The 21,912-nt window shown below is 50.9% G+C and overlaps 1 protein-coding gene across 3 annotated transcripts in view; it reads left to right on the top strand.

Annotated features, from left to right (window-relative positions):
• Positions 1 to 19,441, top strand: part of Sardh (sarcosine dehydrogenase) — a 59,436-nt gene extending 39,995 nt beyond the window's left edge. For 2 of the 3 annotated variants that reach the window (XM_075985547.1, XM_075985548.1), the window contains exons 19-22: positions 11,336 to 11,498; positions 12,251 to 12,419; positions 15,878 to 16,013; positions 18,113 to 19,441. In XM_075985547.1, coding sequence (XP_075841662.1) covers positions 11,336 to 11,498; positions 12,251 to 12,419; positions 15,878 to 16,013; positions 18,113 to 18,238 — 594 coding nt within the window. In that variant the 3' untranslated portion in view covers positions 18,239 to 19,441. The remainder of the gene's footprint in view (positions 1 to 11,335; positions 11,499 to 12,250; positions 12,420 to 15,877; positions 16,014 to 18,112) is intronic. The other variant, XR_012911808.1, reaches the window with a different exon arrangement.
• The last annotated feature ends 2,471 nt before the right edge of the window (positions 19,442 to 21,912 follow it).

Here is a 21,912-nt window from a genome sequence, read left to right as displayed (position 1 = left end):
CCCAGGAGCTGATGGACTGAGAGTCCCTGAGAGATGCACACAGGGAGAACTGGGTCTCAGTAAGAGGAGTTTGACATGGAGATGCTAGATTCAAAGTAATGCCTTTACTGCAGGCACCCCTGCCTGAGGATGGCCCATGAGGCCAGCAGTTGCCTTTGTACTTCCTATCCTCTTGCCAGTTCCAGCCTACACTCACCCACAGTACCATGAGAAGGACAGTCACCATGGGATAGCAACAGGAGACCTTCCCTTGTCACCCCACTGAGTCTGGGGCCTGGCTCCTTGAGCCAGGTTACAGTGATTCACTGTGACAAGGAAGTTCTGCCATGGTGTAGTTCAGTCTCCACCCAGAAACATTTGATGCTAGTCCCCAAGCACAGACAGCTATCCTCTCTTGTTCTACTTGCTCAGAGGTCTTGGCCACACAGATCAGGAGGACCTCCGAGGACAGGACTCGTCAGGTAGCTGATGAACACAGCTCCCAGGACATGTAGACTGGGGTGGCAGTGCAGGCGCAGGCTGCAGCTGAGGTTGTCTAAGACTGTACCCTGCCTGGGACTCCTGTCCTGGTGGCCCCACCTTCTCCCAAGGGCCCCAAAGAGGGTTAGGCCAAAGAGATCAAGATTGTCCCCGGGGTGCCCATGCTAACCTGGAAAGTTGTCTTTTAGTGTGGATCAGGACACACATCCAAGGTGACTTAAGCCCTCCTATTTCTTGGCCAGAGATAGAGTGCCAGTTCAGCCTCTGGTGGCAGTTCAAGCTGCAGAAGCTGACTGACCACAGCCCTGGCCCCAGGCAAGTGGGAGGAGGGAGCAGGGATCTGGGCCACACATATGAAGGGATAGTATAGACCAATGCTTCTGTATTACACTGACTTTCAGAGCTGGGAGGCAGACACTGGCTTCCAGCCTTGAACCAGCCTTCCTGGGCCTCAGTTTCCCCAGCTGTAGTGCAAAGTCTAGACAACGTTGAAAGTCCTTTCTAGAGCATCACGTCTATCTGTCCCAATCATGAATCCTCTTGGAATCCAGGGGGAAATTTCATATTCTAAGTGATATCTTGTTCTGGCTTAAAACTATGGTGACGAACTGTCCATCAGCAAGCGGAGGCTCTGGGGCCAGAACGTGGAGGCAGGCCACGTATTTATAGATCGGTTGGCGTTGAGCCAGCCAGCTGCAGGAGAGGAATGTGTGCATCTGCAGAGTCAGCAAACCCCAGGTCGAGCAGAGACACGAGCAATGACATCGGTGTATGCCACGTTCTGCAGACCCAGGCCCGGGGACAGAGGCCCAGAACCCCGCTGGGGTTGCCAAGCTCCACTCATGACAGGACTTGGTCACAGATGCCCAGCCAGACGTCACTGACTTTTGCAATAGTGCTTCTCTGAGATGCTTGTGCCTGGGCCAGGCAGCTACAGTCTTTGGATTCCTAGAGGAAGAGGGGGGCTGGGGAAAGCGAGTGTCCACTCAGCAGCCAACAGACCAGCTGTCTTTGCTCCTCAAATATTTGTGTCAAGGCCAGCGAGATTCCCTGGTGGGGAAGAGCTTTCCCGGCGAATCTCCCAGAGCTCAGCTCAGTCAGTACTGGGTCAGACACGGTGTTCTCAACGCCTCAGCTGAGGACACCCCCCCCCACACACACACACCAAGCTGAGACCAGGTCCCCTTAAAAAGCAGCAAGCCCCAGGCTGGCCATCTTCATGAGGCAGAACAGTAAAGCAATTTCCCTCTCAAAATTAATATCAAATCAGAAGGAAATTGGATTTCTTTCCTGGCGGTGAAGAAATCCTAGCCTTTAACTGCTGTGATTCCATTTGCTCAGGATAGATCAGGCTCATACCGCGTACGTTTGATAAACTACCAAGTACCACCGAGGACACATTCACACAGAGTGCAGCTGCCTAGAAACTTGTACTGGGAAGCCGGCACAGCTCTTCAGAGCCTTCAGACAGCCGTAGTATGTTATACTCCAGTTCTGTGACACAGCCAAGAAAGATACGGCATCCGCAGTCTGGGCATGTGTTCCCTGCCACTATTCAAGCTGTCAGTGGGGGCAAAAATGCTTGCCAGGAAAATGTAGGAACAAGGCCTGGCTGGAACGAGGTTAGGTCGCCCTGTGTGACCCCAGTATGAACTGAGTGGGAGTGGTATATGTCCTTTCTTTCCAGGTTTCTGTGACCCACTCCTCTTGTCTGCGGGTGCAGACATCTTTATCTTCTGCTTGAATTCTGGGATCTCAGGTTAGAGATGCTAGGACAGGAATTTCCTCAGGGGAGGGGCTGGAAGGCGATCGTTGACAGATCTAGCCTGCCTAAGGCCAGAGGGGTAGACCCCAGGGCCAGCAGCTCTAGGAGAGATTTCCAGCAGTATTGGTTAAGAACTGGATGTTTATGCCTATCTTTAGCAGATGGATTCTACTCATTGTGCCCATCGCCACCACTATACCATCACTATCGCCGTTACTACCGTTATCACCACCACCAAAATCACCATCACTATCATCATCACCATTACCACCAACACCACACTACTACCACCATCTTCATTACTACCCCCCCACTACTAACACCATTATGATAGTGTTGGCTATTACGATGACCATCATCTTTCTCACCACGACCACCATCATCCCCTTTATCATTTCTATCACGATTACCATTGCCACTATCTTTATCACCTCCGCTATCACTACCGTCATTACCATTACCACCATCAGCACCGCCACCGCCTTCATCATTTCCAACACCATCACCATCACCATTACCACTTTCATCATCACCATCACCTTTATCACCATCACCACCACTACCTTCACCTTTGCTACATTTACCACCATCACCACCACTGCCTCCATCACCGTGACTTTCATCGTTATCCTCACCATTACCACCATCACTACCACAAACATCACAGTCGTCAGTACCATCCACTATCATCACCATGGCCACCATCAACTTTCACCGTTACTACCATCACCAGCATTAGCACCCTGGTGTCGTCATCATGAGATTCACTGCTATCCTCACCTTCCACCCTCCTAGCCTCCAAGCCAGACAAGTATGCAAGAGGGAGTACCCTCCAAGGTGACATCAGGGGAACGGGTAGAGGTTATGGGACAGTTCTGCCTCCCAACATCTCTTAGTCATATGCCTTCATAGATGTCACCGGGTCTTAACAATGACCTGCCCTCCCTGGGTCCCTAACTTGACTGTATTTTAGGGTGATTGTCTTGTCCCAGGAGGCCAAGACTGTGACTGGGCAGTTTCACTGAAGCAGAAGCTGAGACTCAAAAGCAAGGTCTGTTGCCAGGGAGAAGCATTCAGTATCCAGTTCAAAGCTCTGTCCTTGACTATCCTATGACCTTGGCCCTTACGGCATCTGCCCTGGTTGGGTGACTGACTCCTCATCTGTCCTGCATCAGTTGGCTGCCAGGAGGGCTGGACAGTGTACTCTAGACTGCCAAAGGTTAGGATCCTGGGACTGTGTCTTATGACTGTGGAATGGGGTCTTAGAGCCTTGTCTTGCCTTGGGCTTGATGCTTGTGTCAGGTTAGTGATCTTATCTAGAATGGAACAGTATAGCCAAACCTCCACTGTGAAAAGCCCTGGGCTGGTGGACTGGAAGCTTTGCTAGGAGATTCTGTTTTCTCATCTTTCTTGTCCTGGGCTGACCACTATAGTGGGGGCTGCTGGCTGTCTAGCAGGGACCTGGTGCTGGGTGAATGGATAAGGTGAGGTCTCCTGAGTCTGCTGTAATGAACAATGGTTAGCAATGCCCTGAATAACACAGGTAATGAGCAGAAGAACTCTGCTCTCATCCTTGGGGACCAATGGAACCCTGCAGAATACTAGAGTCAGGCATCCAGGACCTTCTAGGAGAAGAATGTCCTGGGCTGGTTCGGAATGATTATGATATCGACCTAGGTGTTCAGGTTTCCAAGGCTTCAGCCCTTTAACTGGCCTCTGTAGAGACATTCTTGACCTGCTGCCTTCTGCCATCCATGGCTCCGAGGCCAGAAGTCACTGGGGCTCTGCTTACCATATGATCAGCTCTGGTCCTGACAAGCCATTGGCTCAGGAGCACTGGCTAAACCATGGATCCTGAGTCCTTGTCCTAGCCAGGGCCAGACAGGACAGTGTTGTCTCCCAGTGGGGCCCCTGAGTTGTAAAGGTGCTCCTTTATTTGTAACTAATAATCTATCCCTGATACCAGATGCATAACTCTAGGGTACAATCTCCTCTACAGGGAATTCTCTGCAGCCTCAGTTTTGTGGTCTAATTCAAAGTGCCCATTTCCAGACAGGAGGCAGAGCGGGCCTCAGGCAGGATGTTTTATCCCAACACTCCCAGTGTGGTCCGCCTGGCCAAGGGTCTGAGCTGCTTAACTTTGATTTTTCATGCAGTTCATTAAGTCGAAGTCAGAGTCAGCGCTACCATTCTGGGCATCACAGTGTATCCTCCCGATAACCCAAGTCCTAACCTATGGTCCACTGGAAGTGTCTTCAGGCACTTAGGGGTGGGCTTCTGGATGACAGTTACACTGGAGATGTTCCTTGGGGGGGGGTGTTGTAGATTCTATGCTAACACACAAAATTTACATATTAACGAAGCTCCATGTAATGATGGGGTACTGTATGGTAGTGGGGTACTGTGTGGCAGATGGGTACTATATAGTGTAGCGGTTCCATGTGGTGGTGGGGGTACCATGTCGTGCGGGGTGCTGCGTGGTGATGGAGTATTGTGTGGTGGTGGGGGGCACCCACCATGTACTGGGATGTAAGGGTGTGGTGATATGGTACCATTGATGGTGGGGGGAGTACTGTGTGGCAGAGATGTACAATGTGGTGGTTTTGTACTGTATGGTGGTGAGGTTCCGTATCATGTAATGGCAGGGAGTCATGTGGTAGTGGGATACCATGTGTGGTCTAGTGCCATGCAGTTAGTGCCAGGGTATCTGTTGCTATTTTGATGCGTGAACACAAGCTAAACTGTTTACATCTGGTTACACACATCTGTTTCCTCAAACACCTATATTTCTTGGTTGTGTAGTGTATTTGAGTGTTCATATTTGTGAACGTGCATGCGGGTATGAGGTTGAGTATGTGCATGCATGTGGAGTCCAGAGAAGAATATGGGGTGTCTTCCTCAATTGCTCTCTAATTTTGAGACAGGGTCTCTCACTGAACCTCAAGCTCACAGCTGGGTTAGGCTGGCTGCCAGTGAGCCCCAGACATCCTTGAATCTCAGCTTCCCCAGCACTGAGATTACAGACGTGAGCCATCAAGCCTGGCTTTTACATGGAGGCTGGGGATTGAACTCATGTTCTTTACGTTTTGTTTTTTTTTTTTTCGAGACAGGGTTTCTCTGTGGCTTTGGAGCCTGTCTTGAAACTAGCTCTGTAGACCAGGCTGGTCTCGAACTCACGGAGATCCGCCTGCCTCTGCCTCCCGAGTGCTGGGATTAAAGGCGTGCGCCACCATCACCCGGCTTGAACTCATGTTCTTAAGCCTGCATCGCAAGCCCTTTGCCAATGACCCGTCTCCCCACTTATACATTTACTTTCACATCTATCAATTATCTATCTATCTATCTATCTATCTATCTATCTATCTATCTATCTATCTATTATCTATCATCTATCTATCTATCTATCTATCTATCTATCTATCTATCTATCATCTATCTATTGGCTGATTGTGTGTGTGTGTGTTTACAAGCGCATAGACATATGTCACGAAGGGAGGTCCCATGGGAGTAGATTTTCTCCTTCTGCTATGTGAACTCTGGTTACAGAACTCAGGTTGTGAGGCTGAGTGGCAGGCACTATCCACCTTCGCTGAATAATCCATCTCATTGGATTATCCTCATCTCATCTCATGCCCTGAGACCAACTTGTTTTGATGCCACATACGAGTGAGATAACGCAACACTTACCGTCAGGGGCTATCTTATTACACTTAACAAATGACAAGGGATAACTCTTTTGCTTGTTTTGTTTTTCTGAGACAGGGTTTCTCTATGCCGCCCTGGTTATCCTGGAATCTCTGTAGACCACACTGGCCTCAAACTCAGAGATCTGTCTGCTTCTGCCTCCTGAGTGCTGGGGTTAAAGGTGTGTGCCACCACTGCCTAGTTTAAGGACTAACCTTTTTAATGTCTGGATATTATTCCATTGGGTACATGAAGTACATTTATGTTGAGTGACATCATGCAGTGAACCTGGGAGTGTAGGTTTATCGTCAACATACAGCTTTCATTTCATAAAGCATTGCGGCTCCGCTTCTCTCTCTTCCATCCAAGACCTGCTTCATCTTCATCTTCATCACCCGTCACTGGGCACAGCACGGAGCTCTTCCCTGCTCCACTCCCTGGGTTTGCTCTCCCGCCTTCATCTGTCCCCTCTCTCTTTCAAGCAATTGAGCCACAGACAAAATGCACCTTATCCAGGTCCTCAGGCCTCAGTTTTATCTCCCCGGAAGGGAGTTGTTGGATTTTACCATCTTAATTCTTTGGGGGAGGGGGGACGCATAGCCTCCTGAATACTGGGTTTATGCCCAGCTTCAGCCATTTTAACCCTCCTCTCCAGTAGTGTGAGTATCTTCACTCTGTTGGGAGACAGCTTCAGAATGTTTTATTTTGATCAGCTAGTACTTAAACACATCAGACCGAGTGTTTCTCAACCCTGGTCCTGGAAAGGACCTCCCATGGATCTCTGCCACGTAGACCCTCTGTGACTGGCTTGTGTCACTCGGCACAGCCTTAGGGTTCACCCTCATCTTAGCAGGGGTCAGGGCATCCTTCCTAACACACAGGTGACTGCTGTCCTGGGTCGGTGAACCCAGGCTGCTTCTGCATCCAGCTGCTGTGGCGGAGGTGTGAAAATTCCTCTTTGAGCTCTGCCTCCCCTATTGGGGGGATGTTTACCCATAAAACTGGGCCACGCCACCTCGTTTACTTTACAATTTCTAGAGGGTGTCCCTTTTCCATGGTGACAGCGCCATTGTATGTCTGTGCCAGCTTGTGCAAAGCGCTGGTTTCTCTACACCCTCACCAGCATCTGGTTTTTTTTTTTTTTGTTTTGCTTTTTGTAAAATTTGCGATACATTTATTTACTTGTACACTAGGACACATGTGTCGTGGCATGCCTGTGGGTGTCAGAGAACAACGTAAGAGTCATGTCTGTCCTTCTGCCATGTTGGTCCTAGGGCTGGGACCTGGGTCCTCAGGCTTGGCAGCAGGCACCTTTACCTTTACCCACTGAGTCCTTGTTTTGGCCCTGTTTTGTTTTAAAATAAGAAAAAAATTTGTTTTATGCTTTTTGTATCTCAAGACAGTGTTTCTCTGAGTAGCCCTGGCTGTCCTGGAGCTTTCTCTATAGACCAGGCTGGCCCCAAACTCAGAAAGCCATCTGCCTCTGCCTCTGCCTCCCAAATGCTGGGCATGTGCCATCACTACCCTGCTGAAAGAGTTGTGTTTTTAGTTGTGGAAGTGCACGTGTGTCTGTATGCATGAAGCTCACCTGGTCACCTATCTGGGACCTTACTTCCAGATGCTCTGAGTCTCTGTCACTGTGACAGTGCCACACTGTTTCCGTTGCTGTGGCCTGGCTGCTGTCTGTTTTGGGATGAAAAAGAGCGACTCCCCCAGTTTTGTCAGTTTTCAAAACCGATGTGGCTCTTAGTGTTGAGAGTCCGTATGAGTTTTCAGAGGTTGTTTTCTGTCTCTGCAACTTAATAAATATCAGTGGGACTCTGCCAGGGCTGTGTGGCCTCTGTGACTGCTCTGGGTACTTCGAGCATCTTAGTAATACGTCTTCCAACCCCTACACACGGGATGTCTTTGAATTTGTTTGTCGTCTTAAAATCCTTTCACCTCTTGGTTGGGATTATCCCTATACATCTGAGTGCTGGCATGAAGGAAATGGCTCTGATTTCCTCTTTGATTTTGTTTTTGAACTTTTGAGATGCTCTCATGCAGCCCAGCTGCCCTGAAGCTTCCTAAGTAACTGGGGATGGTTTTGAACCACTCAGTCCTTCTGCCTCCACCTCCCAGTCTCTGGGATGGCAGGTGTAAGCCCCATTCCTGGTTGAGTTTCTGTTTCTGGGTTGTTTACTGCTAGCTCGTAGAGACGGAGGACTTTTGTGTTGGCTTTGTGTCTCAAAATTGCTGAATTTGTTTAATATGGACTCTTGAGGGTGAGAAAATGGTTTTAACAAAACCTGGTTCAAGGCTCTTCCTGCCAACCTTGCACAATTCTGGACCAGTCCATTGCCAACAGCATCTTTCAAGGAGCTCTGCCTCCTTTCAAGCTTTCTTTAGTTTGTATTTTTTTGTGGTGCTGGGAGTCAAACCCAGGGCCTTCCACATGCTGGGCAAGACCCCTATCACTGAGCTGTATCCTCAGCCTTCTTATGAGCCTTTTGAAGCCACGTGAGCCAGTAAATTGTTGTTTCCCAGAGACTGGGTTTCCTCAATTAACATAGTATTTTCCGTTTCTGTTCATTTTCCTAAACAATTCATAATTTTATTCTTTGATAAATAAAATCCCATGGTGTGCATTTACTGTCCATTCATCCAGTGACGGGCATCTAGGCTGGTTCCATTTCCTTGCAAGTGTGACTTGAGCAGCAATGGGTACGGTTGTGCAAGTGTCTGAGCCAGCATTTGATGGCAGGTGAATATATATCAGGCCCAGAGCTTTCTGGAATCCTGCTGCTCAGGAACCCTGTCTGAAGCACATTCCTTAGGTAGGGCACAGAGCCTGAGCCCTCGAGGTGGCCGGGAGATGCCTGACCCACAGGAGTGGGGACAATGAGTTCCCGATGTCTTTGTTCTCAACCTTGTCCCACCCTTGTGTGTCAATATTGGGAAGCAATGAGACCCACCTTAAGTCTACTGTTTCTAGGGGAAAAAATGTAAGGCACCCAGGTAGCCAGGATCTACGAACCTGGAAAGTGTGTGGCCGTCTCCAAATTTTTACCTTGCCAGGAGGGAGAAGAACCTACTGTCCCCTCTCAGGAGTTCTTGGCACCTGCCGTGGGACACATTGATATGCGGTAGAGACCCAGAAGTGGTTACCCTGTATCCCACTGAGGTCAGAAGGCCTCAAGTGCCCCTGGACATCACCCTACCTGTGTGTGTGGTTGGGTGAGGAGTGCCTGAACATGGAGGCAAGGTTGGGTGCACTTTATAAAAATGACTTTCCTTGCTTCAAAACGAAGCTGGCTTTGAGCCCCAAGCTCCTTCGGGGGCTGTCTAAAATTAGCACCCTGGTGACAAGGCAGTCTTTGTCAGGGGCCTGCAGCTTGCACCGGGAAGCAGGGAAATGTCAACAGCACAGTTTCTGCATTAGTTTGGGTTTTGTTTTGTTTTTCAAATGGCCAGGCAAGTGGTACCGCTTCAAAGGCGTTTAGGATCCAGGCCCGTGATGGTTGTGTGATTAGACTGTCGGGTTCATAAGGTGCTAGCTTTGTGGTCAGAGAGCAGGGTCGCTCCCTCCCCCACCCAGCATGGGGGTGGCAGCACAGTCCTGGCCACCTGCCTCTTTAATTGTGAGGTGTTTTGAGGCCCCCATATTCCATAGATGAGATGAATAGTGAGGTTGGACTGCACCCTTGGGAACATTCACTCACACATCCCAGAACTTGCCCGAAGGCTGGGGAGGTGGGCATCAGTTGTTGGATGTGTTGACTATGGCTGTGTACCTAAGCCAAATGTCTAGAAAGATTGCATCTTCTGGGAAAGGTAGCCTTCATATTGGCTGTGTGGGTGTGGACCCCAGACCAAGCTGAGCTCTCCCCACTGGGCCTCAGTGCCTTTTTTTTTAATTTTTCGAGACAGGGTTTCTCCGTAGCTTTTGGTTCCTATCCTGGAACTAGCTCTTGTAGACCAGGCTGGCCTCGAACTCACAGAGATCTGCCTGCCTCTGCCTCCCGAGTGCTGGGATTAAAGGCGTGCGCCACCACCGCCCAGCTCCTCAGTGCCCTTCTTGCACGGTTGTGATTAGGTGGGGTGTGTGTGTGAAGTTCTCAGCCTAGGGACAGCAGATAAATGCTGCCACCATTCATGTGTTTGTGAACCGCAGTTTCGGGAACCCATAATGCCCAAGACGGATTTGGCATGTAGCTACCCTGAATTGGCGCAGGCAGGGCACGAACTATGCCCATTATTTCTCACCTGCTTCCCATGAATGGAAGAGGCTTCGGGCTTTTCCAAATGAGAGCCTAGGTTCAGGATGGCAGAAGCTGTGGCTGTGGCTTGAATTGGGAATAAGGTCCTGGCAGATGGGACTGAATGATTTTATATATATATATATATATATATATATATATATATATATATATATATATATATATAGACATCTTATTGCCATCACAAAACATCCAACAAAGGATTCCTGAAGAAAGAAGGGCTGTCGGGTGGTGATGGCACAGGCCTTTAATCCCAGCACTCAGGAGGCAGAGGCAGGCGGATCTCTGTGAGTTCAAGGCTAGCCTGTTCTATAGAGCGAGTTCCAGGACAACCAGGGCTACACAGAAACCAGCTTGAATAACAAAAACAAACAAGGAAGGAAGGGTTTATTTGAGCTCACAATTTGAGGGTCAGACCATCATGGCGAGGAAGGTATGATGGCAGGAACTTGGGGCAGCTGTCCTAGTATAGCCATGGTCAGGAGCAGAGAGAGGGGCGGATGTGGGCACCAGCTCACTTTCTCGCTAACTCAGTCTAGAGCCTCCCTCAAGCATGGCTGGAGGTTTGTCTCCTGGGTGACTCCAGACCCTATTATGCTGATGGTACGTGTCAACTGTCCCAGGAGTCGGGATGTTGATTCTTCAGAGTTAGCACAGGACCAAAGTCCTGGTAAGAGGCAGAAACGACCCAGAGATTGGCAGCTGGAGGAGGCGGCAGATGCTGAGTGTGGCAGATACAGTCAAACCATTACTTGAGTCCTTGCTCTGGGAGAAAATAGAGAGGGGTTTCCTGAGTCTCCAGGCCCTGGCTCTGCCGTGCCTTGATTTGAGGCAGTGAACCCCGAGAATAAACATGGAGATCATTTCTATTGGTTTAAGCTGTCCAGCTTCTGGTCACTTCCTTGACCGTAGGGTCTGTCACTCCTGAGGTGTGAGGCCCGGAGGTGGAGACTGTCTCCTGCTCTCTAAGTTGAATCTTCTTCCTTTGCTTCAAGATTCCCAGATCGGCTTGTGTGAACTTTCCTCAAAAAAGCCCATTTCTTGTTGACAATCTTACCAGGCCTAGGCCTGGCTGGTAAGTGGCAGTCTGCCTGGACCTCACCAGCCTGAGGCAGCTATATCTGATTCACACCCTTTGTCTCTCCAGGTCCGGGCCATACGGCTATCCTTTGTGGGGGAGCTGGGCTGGGAGCTGCATGTCCCCCGTGAATCCTGCATACCAGTGTACCGGGCTCTGATGGCTGCAGGTGCCAAGCATGGCCTCATCAATGCAGGCTACCGTGCCATTGACTCCCTGAGCATTGAGAAAGGTGAGTCCTGGGAGGCCACCCAAGCTACCAGAAAGAAGCTGGGGATGTTTCTGTCATTGGTGTCCAGATTTTCACATCACGAATCCCTCTATCTCCCAGCCTTGTATATTTTCTCAAACCCTCCTCACTGCCTATGCATGGGGTCTCCCCATCAGGGCTTCAGAAGTGATTCTGGGGTCCCCAGGCACACACTTGGACTCAGAGAGGTGAGGCACTCCCTAGAATCCTGAGAGAGTATGTCTCAGTGGGGAGGGGTTGAATTCCTCACTGTGGGATCTTTGAGAGGTTGTTGTTTTGAGTTTTTAAAGAACTGGGTGCTGGAGGCTTCGTGTTTGCCTATATGGGGATTATACTAGTAGCGACACCCAGATATCTCCCGAGAGGCGAAGACTCAGAGCAGGTTGGGCTGCCGACTGGTGGCTACCTCACCTCCTTTAAAAGGGATAGTTCAGAATGGGATCTGCCCTTCCCCAAGGGTGATTCACTCCACTTTCCAGGTCCACCAAGCACCCCATCCTGATGGTACAAGGGACTGGAAAGCTCATGGGACTAGTCTGCTCTAGGAGCTCATATAGCGAACCTTCTGGAGTCCAGGATTCTACCCCATCTCCCTGGCTGCCTGGGTTGCTAAGCAACAGTGAAGGTGGAGATTTGGGGACTGGATAGTGTGGATTTGGGCACCCCCGTGTATTTCCTAAAGACTTGATGCCCACCTCAGCTGGACCCTCACCCCTGTCCCCCTTGTCCCACAGGCTATCGACACTGGCATGCAGACCTGAGGCCTGACGACAGCCCCCTGGAGGCAGGATTGGCATTCACCTGTAAGCTCAAGTCCTCAGTGCCCTTCCTCGGCCGTGAAGCCTTGGAGAAGCAGCGTGCCACGGGCCTCTACCGACGCCTGGTATGCCTCACTGTGGAAGAGTGAGTATTTTGGCCTGTCGGGTGATCGTCCATGCTGGAGAGGTGGTACTTACCGTTTCCAGTGATAGCCCCTGGGACTGGCATTTCCTCAGATCAGCCTCCCTTTCACAATGGCCCATTACAGATGGGAAAAGTGAGGCCCAGGAGATCCAGATCCACAGCACAAGATCTACATCATGTGTTGGTTAAAGCAGAACTGGTATACAAATTCTGAGTGGGCCAGGAGTGGGTCAGAGGTAGGGGTGTCAGCAGGGCGCCAGGGACATAGGGAAAGCATAACACTCTCTAATGAAGGCATTTAAAAGGGAAAGGTGCCGCAGCTGAACTGTGGTGAGTAGAGCCAGGCATGGTGACTTGGGAGGGTGAACCCTACTTACAAGCTGGTGCCCCTGTCTCTTTGGAACCACCTCCCATCCTGTTCCAGTTAAATCCCGACTAGGCAGAATTGTTCTCCGTGTATAAATGAGGACCACGGAGTGTCAGAGACACGGAGGAGAAAGGAGAAACCCATTCTGAGGAACTCGGCCCTCCAGTCTGATCACCAAGAAGCAGCTTGGAACATGTCACCGGTAGTCAGGCTCAAGTGCTCCGAGTCACCGGGAGAGTTTGAATCCTTGAGGCCTGGGTTCTACCTAGTGGTTCCCATAGGAATTCTCATAGCAACTGTCTCCAGGACCGGGAGGTGGCTTTGGGCGTTGCTGTGCAGCTGACAGCCAGCCACAGATGCTGTCACTGTACTCGGAGCGTCAAGTGTGATAAGAGGCCATGGGCAGAGCTAGGGTCTGTCATCATACTGTGGCCTTTTCCTGAGATGTCACCTACTCCCCTGAGGCTGCCCAGCTTGTGTGGCAGGAGCTTCTCAGGTGGGGTGGAGCTGTCATACCCTCCCCCCAGCCTCTACAAAGCTCCTGAGGCCAGTGTTTAGCTCCAGAGCAGAGGACGGACACCTGTCCTGCTCAGGGGCTTCCTTTCTGTCCCTGCATGTCTTGGCTGCAAGGCACACGATGATGTGTGCCTGCTGGTTTGAGGGGACTTGGGTGTGCTGGGAGCCACCATGATACCACTTTGTCCCATGGAGAGTGACTGGAGAGGATGTGGGGGAGGAGGTGTTCCCCAGCCTTCCTTCATCCTGGCCCCCATCCCAGATGGTGTGGCTCTGAGCTGCAGACCTAAGAGAGCACCCAAACCTGGCCTGACTCTTGTCATTTGGGGAAGGTTTCACGCCACTGTGGCTCTGATGACAGCCCAGAGGAGCAGTCTACAGATGGCACCAAATGGTACCATGATCCAGGCATTGATGTTTCTAGATTTTAGTGGGCTTCTTTTTCATTTTGTCTACCATTTTGAATCTTGAATCAAAAATGTTAGTATTAATATAGTACATTGGTGAAGAAAATCCTTTAGTATACAAAGTAGATAACCAGAACACGGTAAAATAAGTCCACTTGACAGTTAAATAAACTAGATTCAGCATACTTCAAAATTCTAATGGAATTTTTCACTGAACTAGAAAAAAAAAGATGCAGAACAACCAAAGCAATGAGGAAGGCAGCATCAAGCCCGACCTCAAATTATATTGCAGAGCCATAGTGACAAAACCAGCATGGTCCTGGCCCAAACACAGACGTGTAGACCATGGAACAAATAGAGGGCCCAGAAGCAAACCACACAACCCTTACAGTGGCTCCAAAACCACATTAGAGAGAAGCAGCCTCTCGTGATGGTGCTAACAACCCTGCAGATGTGTGAACTAGACCCCTGCTTTCCATCCTAAGTGAAGATAATCCCAAAGTGGACGAGATCCAAATCTCCTGAACCGCTGAGACTTCAAGAGGAACCCTGAGGGAATGCGCTTCAAGATACAAACGGGGCAAAGCCTTTGAGAGTGAGCCTCCAGAGCTCATGAAGTCAGTGTGAACTGAAGGATAGAATCGCATGAAGTAAACGTGACTCTTCACAGCCCAGGGAACAATCACCAGAGTGAAGAAGCAGCCTGCGGAATGAGAGAAATCCATTTGACGGGATGAATCATCGGAATATGCAAAGAACAGCCAGAGAATTAAACAACAACCCCACAAATAACCCTGGGAGTAAGCAGGCAACGCGCTGAACAGACATCTGGAAGAGAAGAGAAGCAACCAGTCAGCTTATGGAAGATTGCTCAGCGTCTTCAGCTATGAGCTATGCTGAGATTCCAGCTCGCTCCAGCCAGAGAGGCTGACACTGAGGAAAGGAACGGCAGCAAACGCCGTGTGGATTCAGGGAAAGAGGAACCTTTGTCCCCTACTGCTGGTAATGTAAGTCATTCTAGCCACTGTGGCCAAGGGATTTCCATATGAGTCAGCTATGCCCTCCTGGTGTATACCAAAGGGCTCTGAGTCAGCATGCCACGGAAGCTTTGACAGCCATGGTTACAGCAGCAGGGTTTGTAAGAACCAAGATACACAACCAGCCCAAATGCCCACCAATGGATGGATTTTATTATTTTATTTTATTTTGAGGCAGGGTTGCACTAAGTAGACTTGGCTAGCTTGAAACTCACTGTGTAGACCAGGCTACACAGTGGCCTGAATTCACATTGGTCTGCCTGCCTCTGCCTCCTGAGTTCTGGAATTAAAGGTGTGTGCCACCATGCACAGTCCAATGGATGAATTTTAGGAAAATGTGGTACATACATGGTGGTGTATGATTGACCCATTATTTACCCAGAGATAAGAATGGAATTGTATTTTTGTGGGGGGGTTGTTTATGTATTATTTTATTATTTAAAAACTGTGTGTGTGTGTGTGTGTGTGTGTGTGTGTGTGTGTGTTTGTGTGTGTGTGAGTGTGACATGAAAGTAGAAGAGGTGGGACTATGGGTAGGAAGAGGGGACAAGAGGGGGTGGATGTGAGCAGAGCAAATATGTACATGCATGATGATTTCACACAGAGTATTTTCTTTTTAAAAGATTTTATTATATGGATGCACACGTGTTTGTCCATGTGAATGGATGCCATATGTGCACGGGTACCTACAGAGGTCAGAGGAGGGCACAGGATCCCCTGGAGGTGGTAAATACCTGTCATGGGCGCCGAGAACGGAACTACGGTCCTCTACAAGAGCAACAAGTGCTCTTAACTGCTGAGCCATCTCTCCAGCACCCTCCCCACTATTTTCTATAATTAACATAGGTTTTTAAGAAGGAGTTAAATGAAAAGGGATGGAGTGGGGTCTTTCTGAAGTGCTGGGGTTTTGGTCGGCTTTACAGTTAAATTTCATTCCCTCATTCACTTCTATCCTGCCCCCTGTCATTCTAGGTCAGGAGTTGGGCTACTAGGAACTTGCAAGGTCCTGGCAGGGTACCTATACCCATGTGGCATAGGCTCTTGTATGCACATTCAAGTCCAGCTGCCTCGTTCCCCAGGCTGTGTTCCCACCACAGTCTGGGGTTCCAGCCATCTTTTTGCTTCTTTCAGGGAGGTGCCTATGTTTGGCCTGGAAGCCATCTGGAGAAATGGCCATGTGGTGGGCCACGTCCGGAGGGCTGACTTTGGGTTCGCTGTGAACAAAACCATCGCCTATGGCTACATCCGAGATCCCAGTGGTGGGCCGGTGAGCTCTGTTCCCTGTCCCTTTCTAGATCCTCAGGACCATACCTGCGCATGCTGGGAACGCAGGGGGAAGCCAGGAAGGGTGGAAGAGTGCCTGTCCTGGTCTCCAGCCGAGTTTTGCTGGTTTTTCTCTTTTATCTCTAAAAGAAGCTGACTAGGGCAGCCCCAGGATCTTCTTGATCAAAAAGACTTGAAGGGTCTGGGATAACATCTCTGGTCCCAGAGGCTAGCGGACCATCTCTGCCCTTCCTCCTCACCCCCAGTCACCTCAACCCCAACAAGTGAGCCAAACCCAGGCTGCAGATACTGGGACAATCATAGGAGGGTACCAGCTATGTCCCCAGGAGGAAAGGGGTGGCCTTTACCGCTTCCTGTTTCCCAACAATGGTGTAGAGGTGTAACAAGTAGCGCCATTTATTTTCACACCATCTAAGCATACCTTTGCCAAGTCTCACTGAGGTCTCCTGTGCCCCAGCTCCAGTCCCAGAGGTGCTGACCTGGCTCTGCCTTCTAGCCAGACATCAAGACAAGCTGGGCCACAGTGTCTGGCTGAATGGAGGGCTGGAACATCAGGCTTGGGAAGAAGCAAGGACAAGTGGGTCCCAGGGGGTCTAGGGTTACCCGGACTTCTGGAGTACAGGTTAGGGTGGGGTGGGGTGGCTGAAAGTGGAGAGGAACCCTGTACTAGAGCGGGAGGCTCGCGATACAGGCTTAACTCGAGGCTGTGACTTTGTCTTGCTCTGTAACCACAGACCAGGGGTTTCTCCAAGATCCCAAGCTTTTACTATAGAAAGGGTACAGGCTTCCCCCCTCCTCATGGACTCCAGTATGGACAACCACATTGAACGGAAATCGATTGACAGTCATCAAACATTGCAAAGCAGCCTGGGATCTTTGGTGATTACACAGAACTTTATTAACACTGAGAGTCCACAACCAGGGTCCCAGGCAAGGCAAAATTAGAAGTTCGTTTACTGGTGCCCAGGCTTGGTAGGCAGGGGAGAATCCACGGCCTTTTCTTTCAAAGATCAGTGCCACCCACCTTTCCTACCCATTCATTGGGCTTCAGGAGGCCCAGCATAAATCCCATCCAGACAAGGAGTCCCACCCTGAAGGTGAGCAAAGGAAGGAGAGGCTTATGTCCTGAGGCTGTGATCAAGTTTCTTGAATATTCATGCCATGAGAGTGGGCAGCTGGGGCAAGCCAACTCTCTCTCCCTCCTTCAGTGCTCTGGTGAGATAACCCACATTGCTAAGTAAGACTAAGGAGTTTGGGGGTGGAAATTCTGTGGCTCTTGGGTGTTTATCAGCTGGACTGGGCTAGTCCCAGAACACCTGCCTCTCCACTGCTGAAATCTCCCGACTTCCACTCACATAGTGCTTGGTGCAGAGGGCTCGCCCTAAACATCTCGCGACTTAAAAAGGTTTGTTGTCTCTTCTCTTTTCTTTTCTTTTTCTTTCTTTATCCAGTCCTGAGCCACCTGGAATGAGGGGAGATCAAGCCCCAGACTGCTCCAGCCTGGGCCTGGAATCCTCCCTGTACGCAAAGAAGCATGTCCTTGGGTGGCCTAGGAGTGTTCCTCCCTCCAGAACAGTACAGTGTCAGGTTACAGCACTCTCCCCTGTAGGACAGGCTAGCACCTGCTCCCAGGGCTAACAGCTCCAGATGGCTTGCTAAGAAGACGAAGCCAGATGAGGGTCAGAGGGAGGAGGGTCCAGGGGTCATGCTGTCCTGGAAGGCTGTTCCATCCACCCTGTCCCTCAGGATAACAAGGACCCCTTGTTATAATGCTGTGTTTGTCTGGCTCCAAAATCCATCCAAGCTCCTGCCTGACCCCCATCTTCCCAGGGATCTTGGAACAGGTCACGGGAACAGATCATCCTGAGGGAGAAGTCTTGCTGGCTACTGGATCTGAGCTTTGATGGACTCAGCTATTCCTGTTTAGCTCATGGGCACAGGGCACATAATCTGCTGTTCTAGAGAATCCCCTCTCAGAGAAGGGGCTTGGTACAGGGCTTGGCTTATTAGAGAGTTAGGTCCGGGGAACCCTAAGCCACCTCCAGAAACAACTGAGTGACCCTGACTTCTCTCTGCTCCTAGGTCTCTCTGGACTTTGTGAAGAGTGGGGAGTATGCCTTGGAGAGAATGGGGGTCACCTATCCTGCCCAGGTTCACCTGAAGTCTCCCTTTGACCCTGACAACAAGAGGGTGAAGGGCATCTACTGAGCTGCAGGGTGGAGACCACAGCTACTCAGGCCACCGGAAGCTGCCACACCTCAGTACTGCCTGCCAACTCCTTCACTGCACAAATGGCCCTCAGGATATGGGCAAAACATAGCCTTCCCCACCCTTAGCCTCCATGTGGTCCTGCTAGCCATCCCAGCTCCTAACCAGGACTGGATGGACCACGATGTTGCTCCTGCTCACAGACCACACAGTGGTCTCCAATCCACCCTAGTCCTCCCCAAAATACACCCTGCATATGTCTTAGCTCAGGGTCCCAATGAGTATCTCAGAATATCCCCAAGATAGAAGCCAGAAGCCAGAAGCCTCCCCTCCTCTTCCACACCTGGCTGACTGGCAATATGTAGTCCGGGCACTTGAAGACTAGTGAATCAGGGGACAGTAAACAAGGATTAAAGAGCAATGTCTGCCATAGGTGTAGGATGGAGAAGGGAGATATTTGCTGGGCTGGTGCAGTCCTTCCTCAGTATGGCTGCCTTTCAGACCAGAGAGGAGCGGGTATTAGAAAGTTCTTGCCTTAACCTTCCAGGTCTGCAGGAGAGAAAGCCCATCTGAGAGTCACCAGCCCGTGTCATGGGGGCACATGGCATGGAATTCAGATCAGGAACCTCCATCACTTACACAGAAGTACAGGCTTCTGTCTCAGTTTCCCCGGAAGCCATTGCTCATAGGTCCAGGGACACCAAGCTTGCTGTTATGCACGGACCTTCTGCTGGGCTCATTTCTAAGGCCTTTGGCCTTATAGCTGCATCCTGCTCACCCCGCCTCCGGAGAGGGTGCTGCTCTAGCTCTGCCCTGCGAGTCAGAGCGACTCCTCTCACCTTGTGTGACCAGCTACACCTGACCACGTGTTGGGAGTGATCCTGTTTCTCTTCCTGGGGTGAACATCTGTCACTTTTTTATAGACCCAGCCTTCCTCCTCTGCCTCACACCCTGACTTAGAAACTAGAGTTCTGTGACCGCTCAAACAAAGGTCACCACGTAGTCTGATAGTCCATGCCTTGTAGTCTAGGAGAGCAGGGGGCAAAGGCTAGGGCAGTATGGAGCTGGGCTCTCCTAAACCCAAAGAAGGCAGCAGAGGGGAGAGTTGGGCACGGTTGTCCTGGGTGGGCTCTGAATCTTCCCAGGCTCACACACCACACACTGAGCTGGAAAAGGTCGAGCTAATAAAATTGAAGCCATGGAAAGATGTGTGGGGTAGAGTTGGCCTTTCAAACGCGGATCTGGTCCCCTGAGTCTGGGGAAGGGCTGGAGGCGGGAGAGTGTGGAGGAACCTCTGGATGGCTGAAGGAACACCTGTGGTCTCTCGGGACCACAGGGCTGGCTCTTGGATGACATGGTTTTGTGAAGCCAGAGGAAAGAAGAGAGGAGGAGGGAGGAGAAGGGAAGGGGAAGAGGGAGAAGGGGAAGATGGGGAAGATGTGAGGGGGGGGAAGGTAAGTGGAGCAGGGAGGGGAGGGGAGGAGAAAGGAGGAAAGAAGAAGGAAGGCAACTGCCCAGATTGCCCAGCTTCCTGGCCCCCAATTCTGTGTTCTGGCCAATACACCCAGCCCCCCACCACGTTGGGCCGATGAGCACATGCAGCTCCCAACCTATCCTTGGGGATAGCTCAGGACAAGGGAGGTCTGAGTGCTTTCCCAGCCTAACTGGGTTTTCCCAGACTTCGCATGCCTTTCCCATGCCTGCCTGCCTGCCTCCCCCATCCTTGGAAGGATGCTGGGTCCCTGAGTGAGAGCAGCTGTCAAGAATCACCTCCCAAGTTCGCCTGGAAAGTCCCAGGGCACCGGCTTCCGGTACTGCCAATCTAGACGTGCATCCGTCGCTATATTAAAAAAAAAAAACCCTTTTTTGTTTTTCTGGAAAATCAAGCACATGCCCCCCACTGTGACTGAGCACTGCCTATCAGAAATCACTGGAAACCCGATGTGAAAATGCCCCAAGTGTGGAGAGCAGACTGTAGCGGGTAGTGGAGGGAGAGGACCGAGGTCTTGGTACCCTTAGAGGCCCCAGTGAGATACAACAGTGTTGGGGTTCAGAGGTTGGTCAGTGGAGCTCTCCCTGCAGAGGACAGGGGGACAGGCCCCCTTTCGCCAGCTATCCACAGGCTTGCTTGCTGCCCCATCCTGGTCTCTGTTACACTGAGCAATAATGTTTTCACCAGGGCTGGAGAGATGACCCGTGGGTAAGGTGCTTGGTATATAAGCTTGAGGACCTGAGTTTGGATCCCTAGGACCCAAGTAAAGCCCAGGTGTGGTGGCACAGCTTTGTAACTCAAGCTCTGGGAGTGAGGGAGGACTCAGAGACAGGCAAATCCCCAGAGCTTGCTGGCCACCCAGCCTACCAGTCAATGAGACTCAGGTTTATCGAGACACCCTATCCCAAGCAATAAGGTCAAAGGTGGCAGGAAGGCTGATGACACTAACTTCTGGTCTCTGTATGTGTGAGTACATGCGCTTGCATACCCACACGTATAAGTTCACATACGTAGAGAGAAAATGCTTGCTTTAGAGCCAGACCAGTGGTACCATGCCACCTGCCTTCCAGTAGGAGACGGGGAAAGGTGAGACACCAGGTGGCAGGATGAGATGCTCATTTCCCTGGTAAGAACTGAGACCCTAGTAGCAAAATGCCCAGGTCACTTCCAGCTTCTTCCCCCACCCCCACACATCCCAGAGGCCTCCTATGCACCCTGCTAGCACAGGGCCATGTCCCTTTAGCCTGTGTGGAAGGCAGCAGAAACACTGGGCGAAGGAGAGGAGGGACACACAGACAGGGGGTGGACAGCAAACTGCTCGTGTGTCACAGTCTGGAGGTAGGCTTGGCCAGCATGCTCCATGCCCTGTTGGTATCTCGACCGCCCAACCTGCAGAGGAGGGCTGATAGGTGGGGCTGTCTCACTCTGCCTCAGCTTCAGGACTGCCCGGAGGACCAACCAAGCCCCCTGGAGCTCCATCCAGCCTGGCTGAGCCTATACATTCATCTTAACCTCCACCTCATGGGGACTCAGAGGCCAGAAGGATTTCCCAGGGCCAGCCCAAGTGACAGCCCTGTCACTCTTGAGGGTAGGGGAGAGTAGGCTGGCAAGCCGTTCTGGGTCTCTGGGAAGTGAGCTGGAAAAAGCTCACAGATGGAGCTGAGGTCTTTTGAGTCCTTCCAGGCCCGAACTGTGTGGGCAGAGGGAAGCAGGCTGCTCTTGTTGCGGGTGAGAGGCAGACAGTGGTGGGCATCTGTGAAGGGCATCCGAGGATGGCTGATTCAGCTGTCAGACACATTCATCAGGTGACCATCCTGCCAAGCTGCAAAATGGCCAGCGTGCTCCCTGACTTCCCGCTGGCCCAGTCACTCCTGGCCAGTTGTGGATTCAGTCAGGTGAAATAGCCCTGAATTCCCCAGCATGTGCCCCCCTTCTGTCTTTAGTCACCCCCCTATTTTCTTCCTTATTCTTCCTGCAGTCTTCAATAAAGTAGCCCCCCTAATGTAGACCTGCTGAGCATCTAAACACCAAGCTTGGGCTGCTGGGGCACTGAGACTTGCAGCTTCTTCCACTGAAGACCTGATGGTGCCACTACCTGTGAGTAGGCACTTTGTATGGGTGCCCAGGTTCTTAGGTTCCCACTGCTATGCAAGCGGCAGCGCCAGTCAACTCAGGGAGCTTT

The sequence above is a fragment of the Microtus pennsylvanicus genome, chromosome 9 (genome assembly GCF_037038515.1).
Source record: "Microtus pennsylvanicus isolate mMicPen1 chromosome 9, mMicPen1.hap1, whole genome shotgun sequence".
In the NCBI taxonomy this organism is placed as follows: Eukaryota; Metazoa; Chordata; class Mammalia; order Rodentia; family Cricetidae; genus Microtus; species Microtus pennsylvanicus.
Note: the sequence above shows the minus strand (reverse complement) of the source record. Positions and strands in the feature narration are given on the sequence as shown.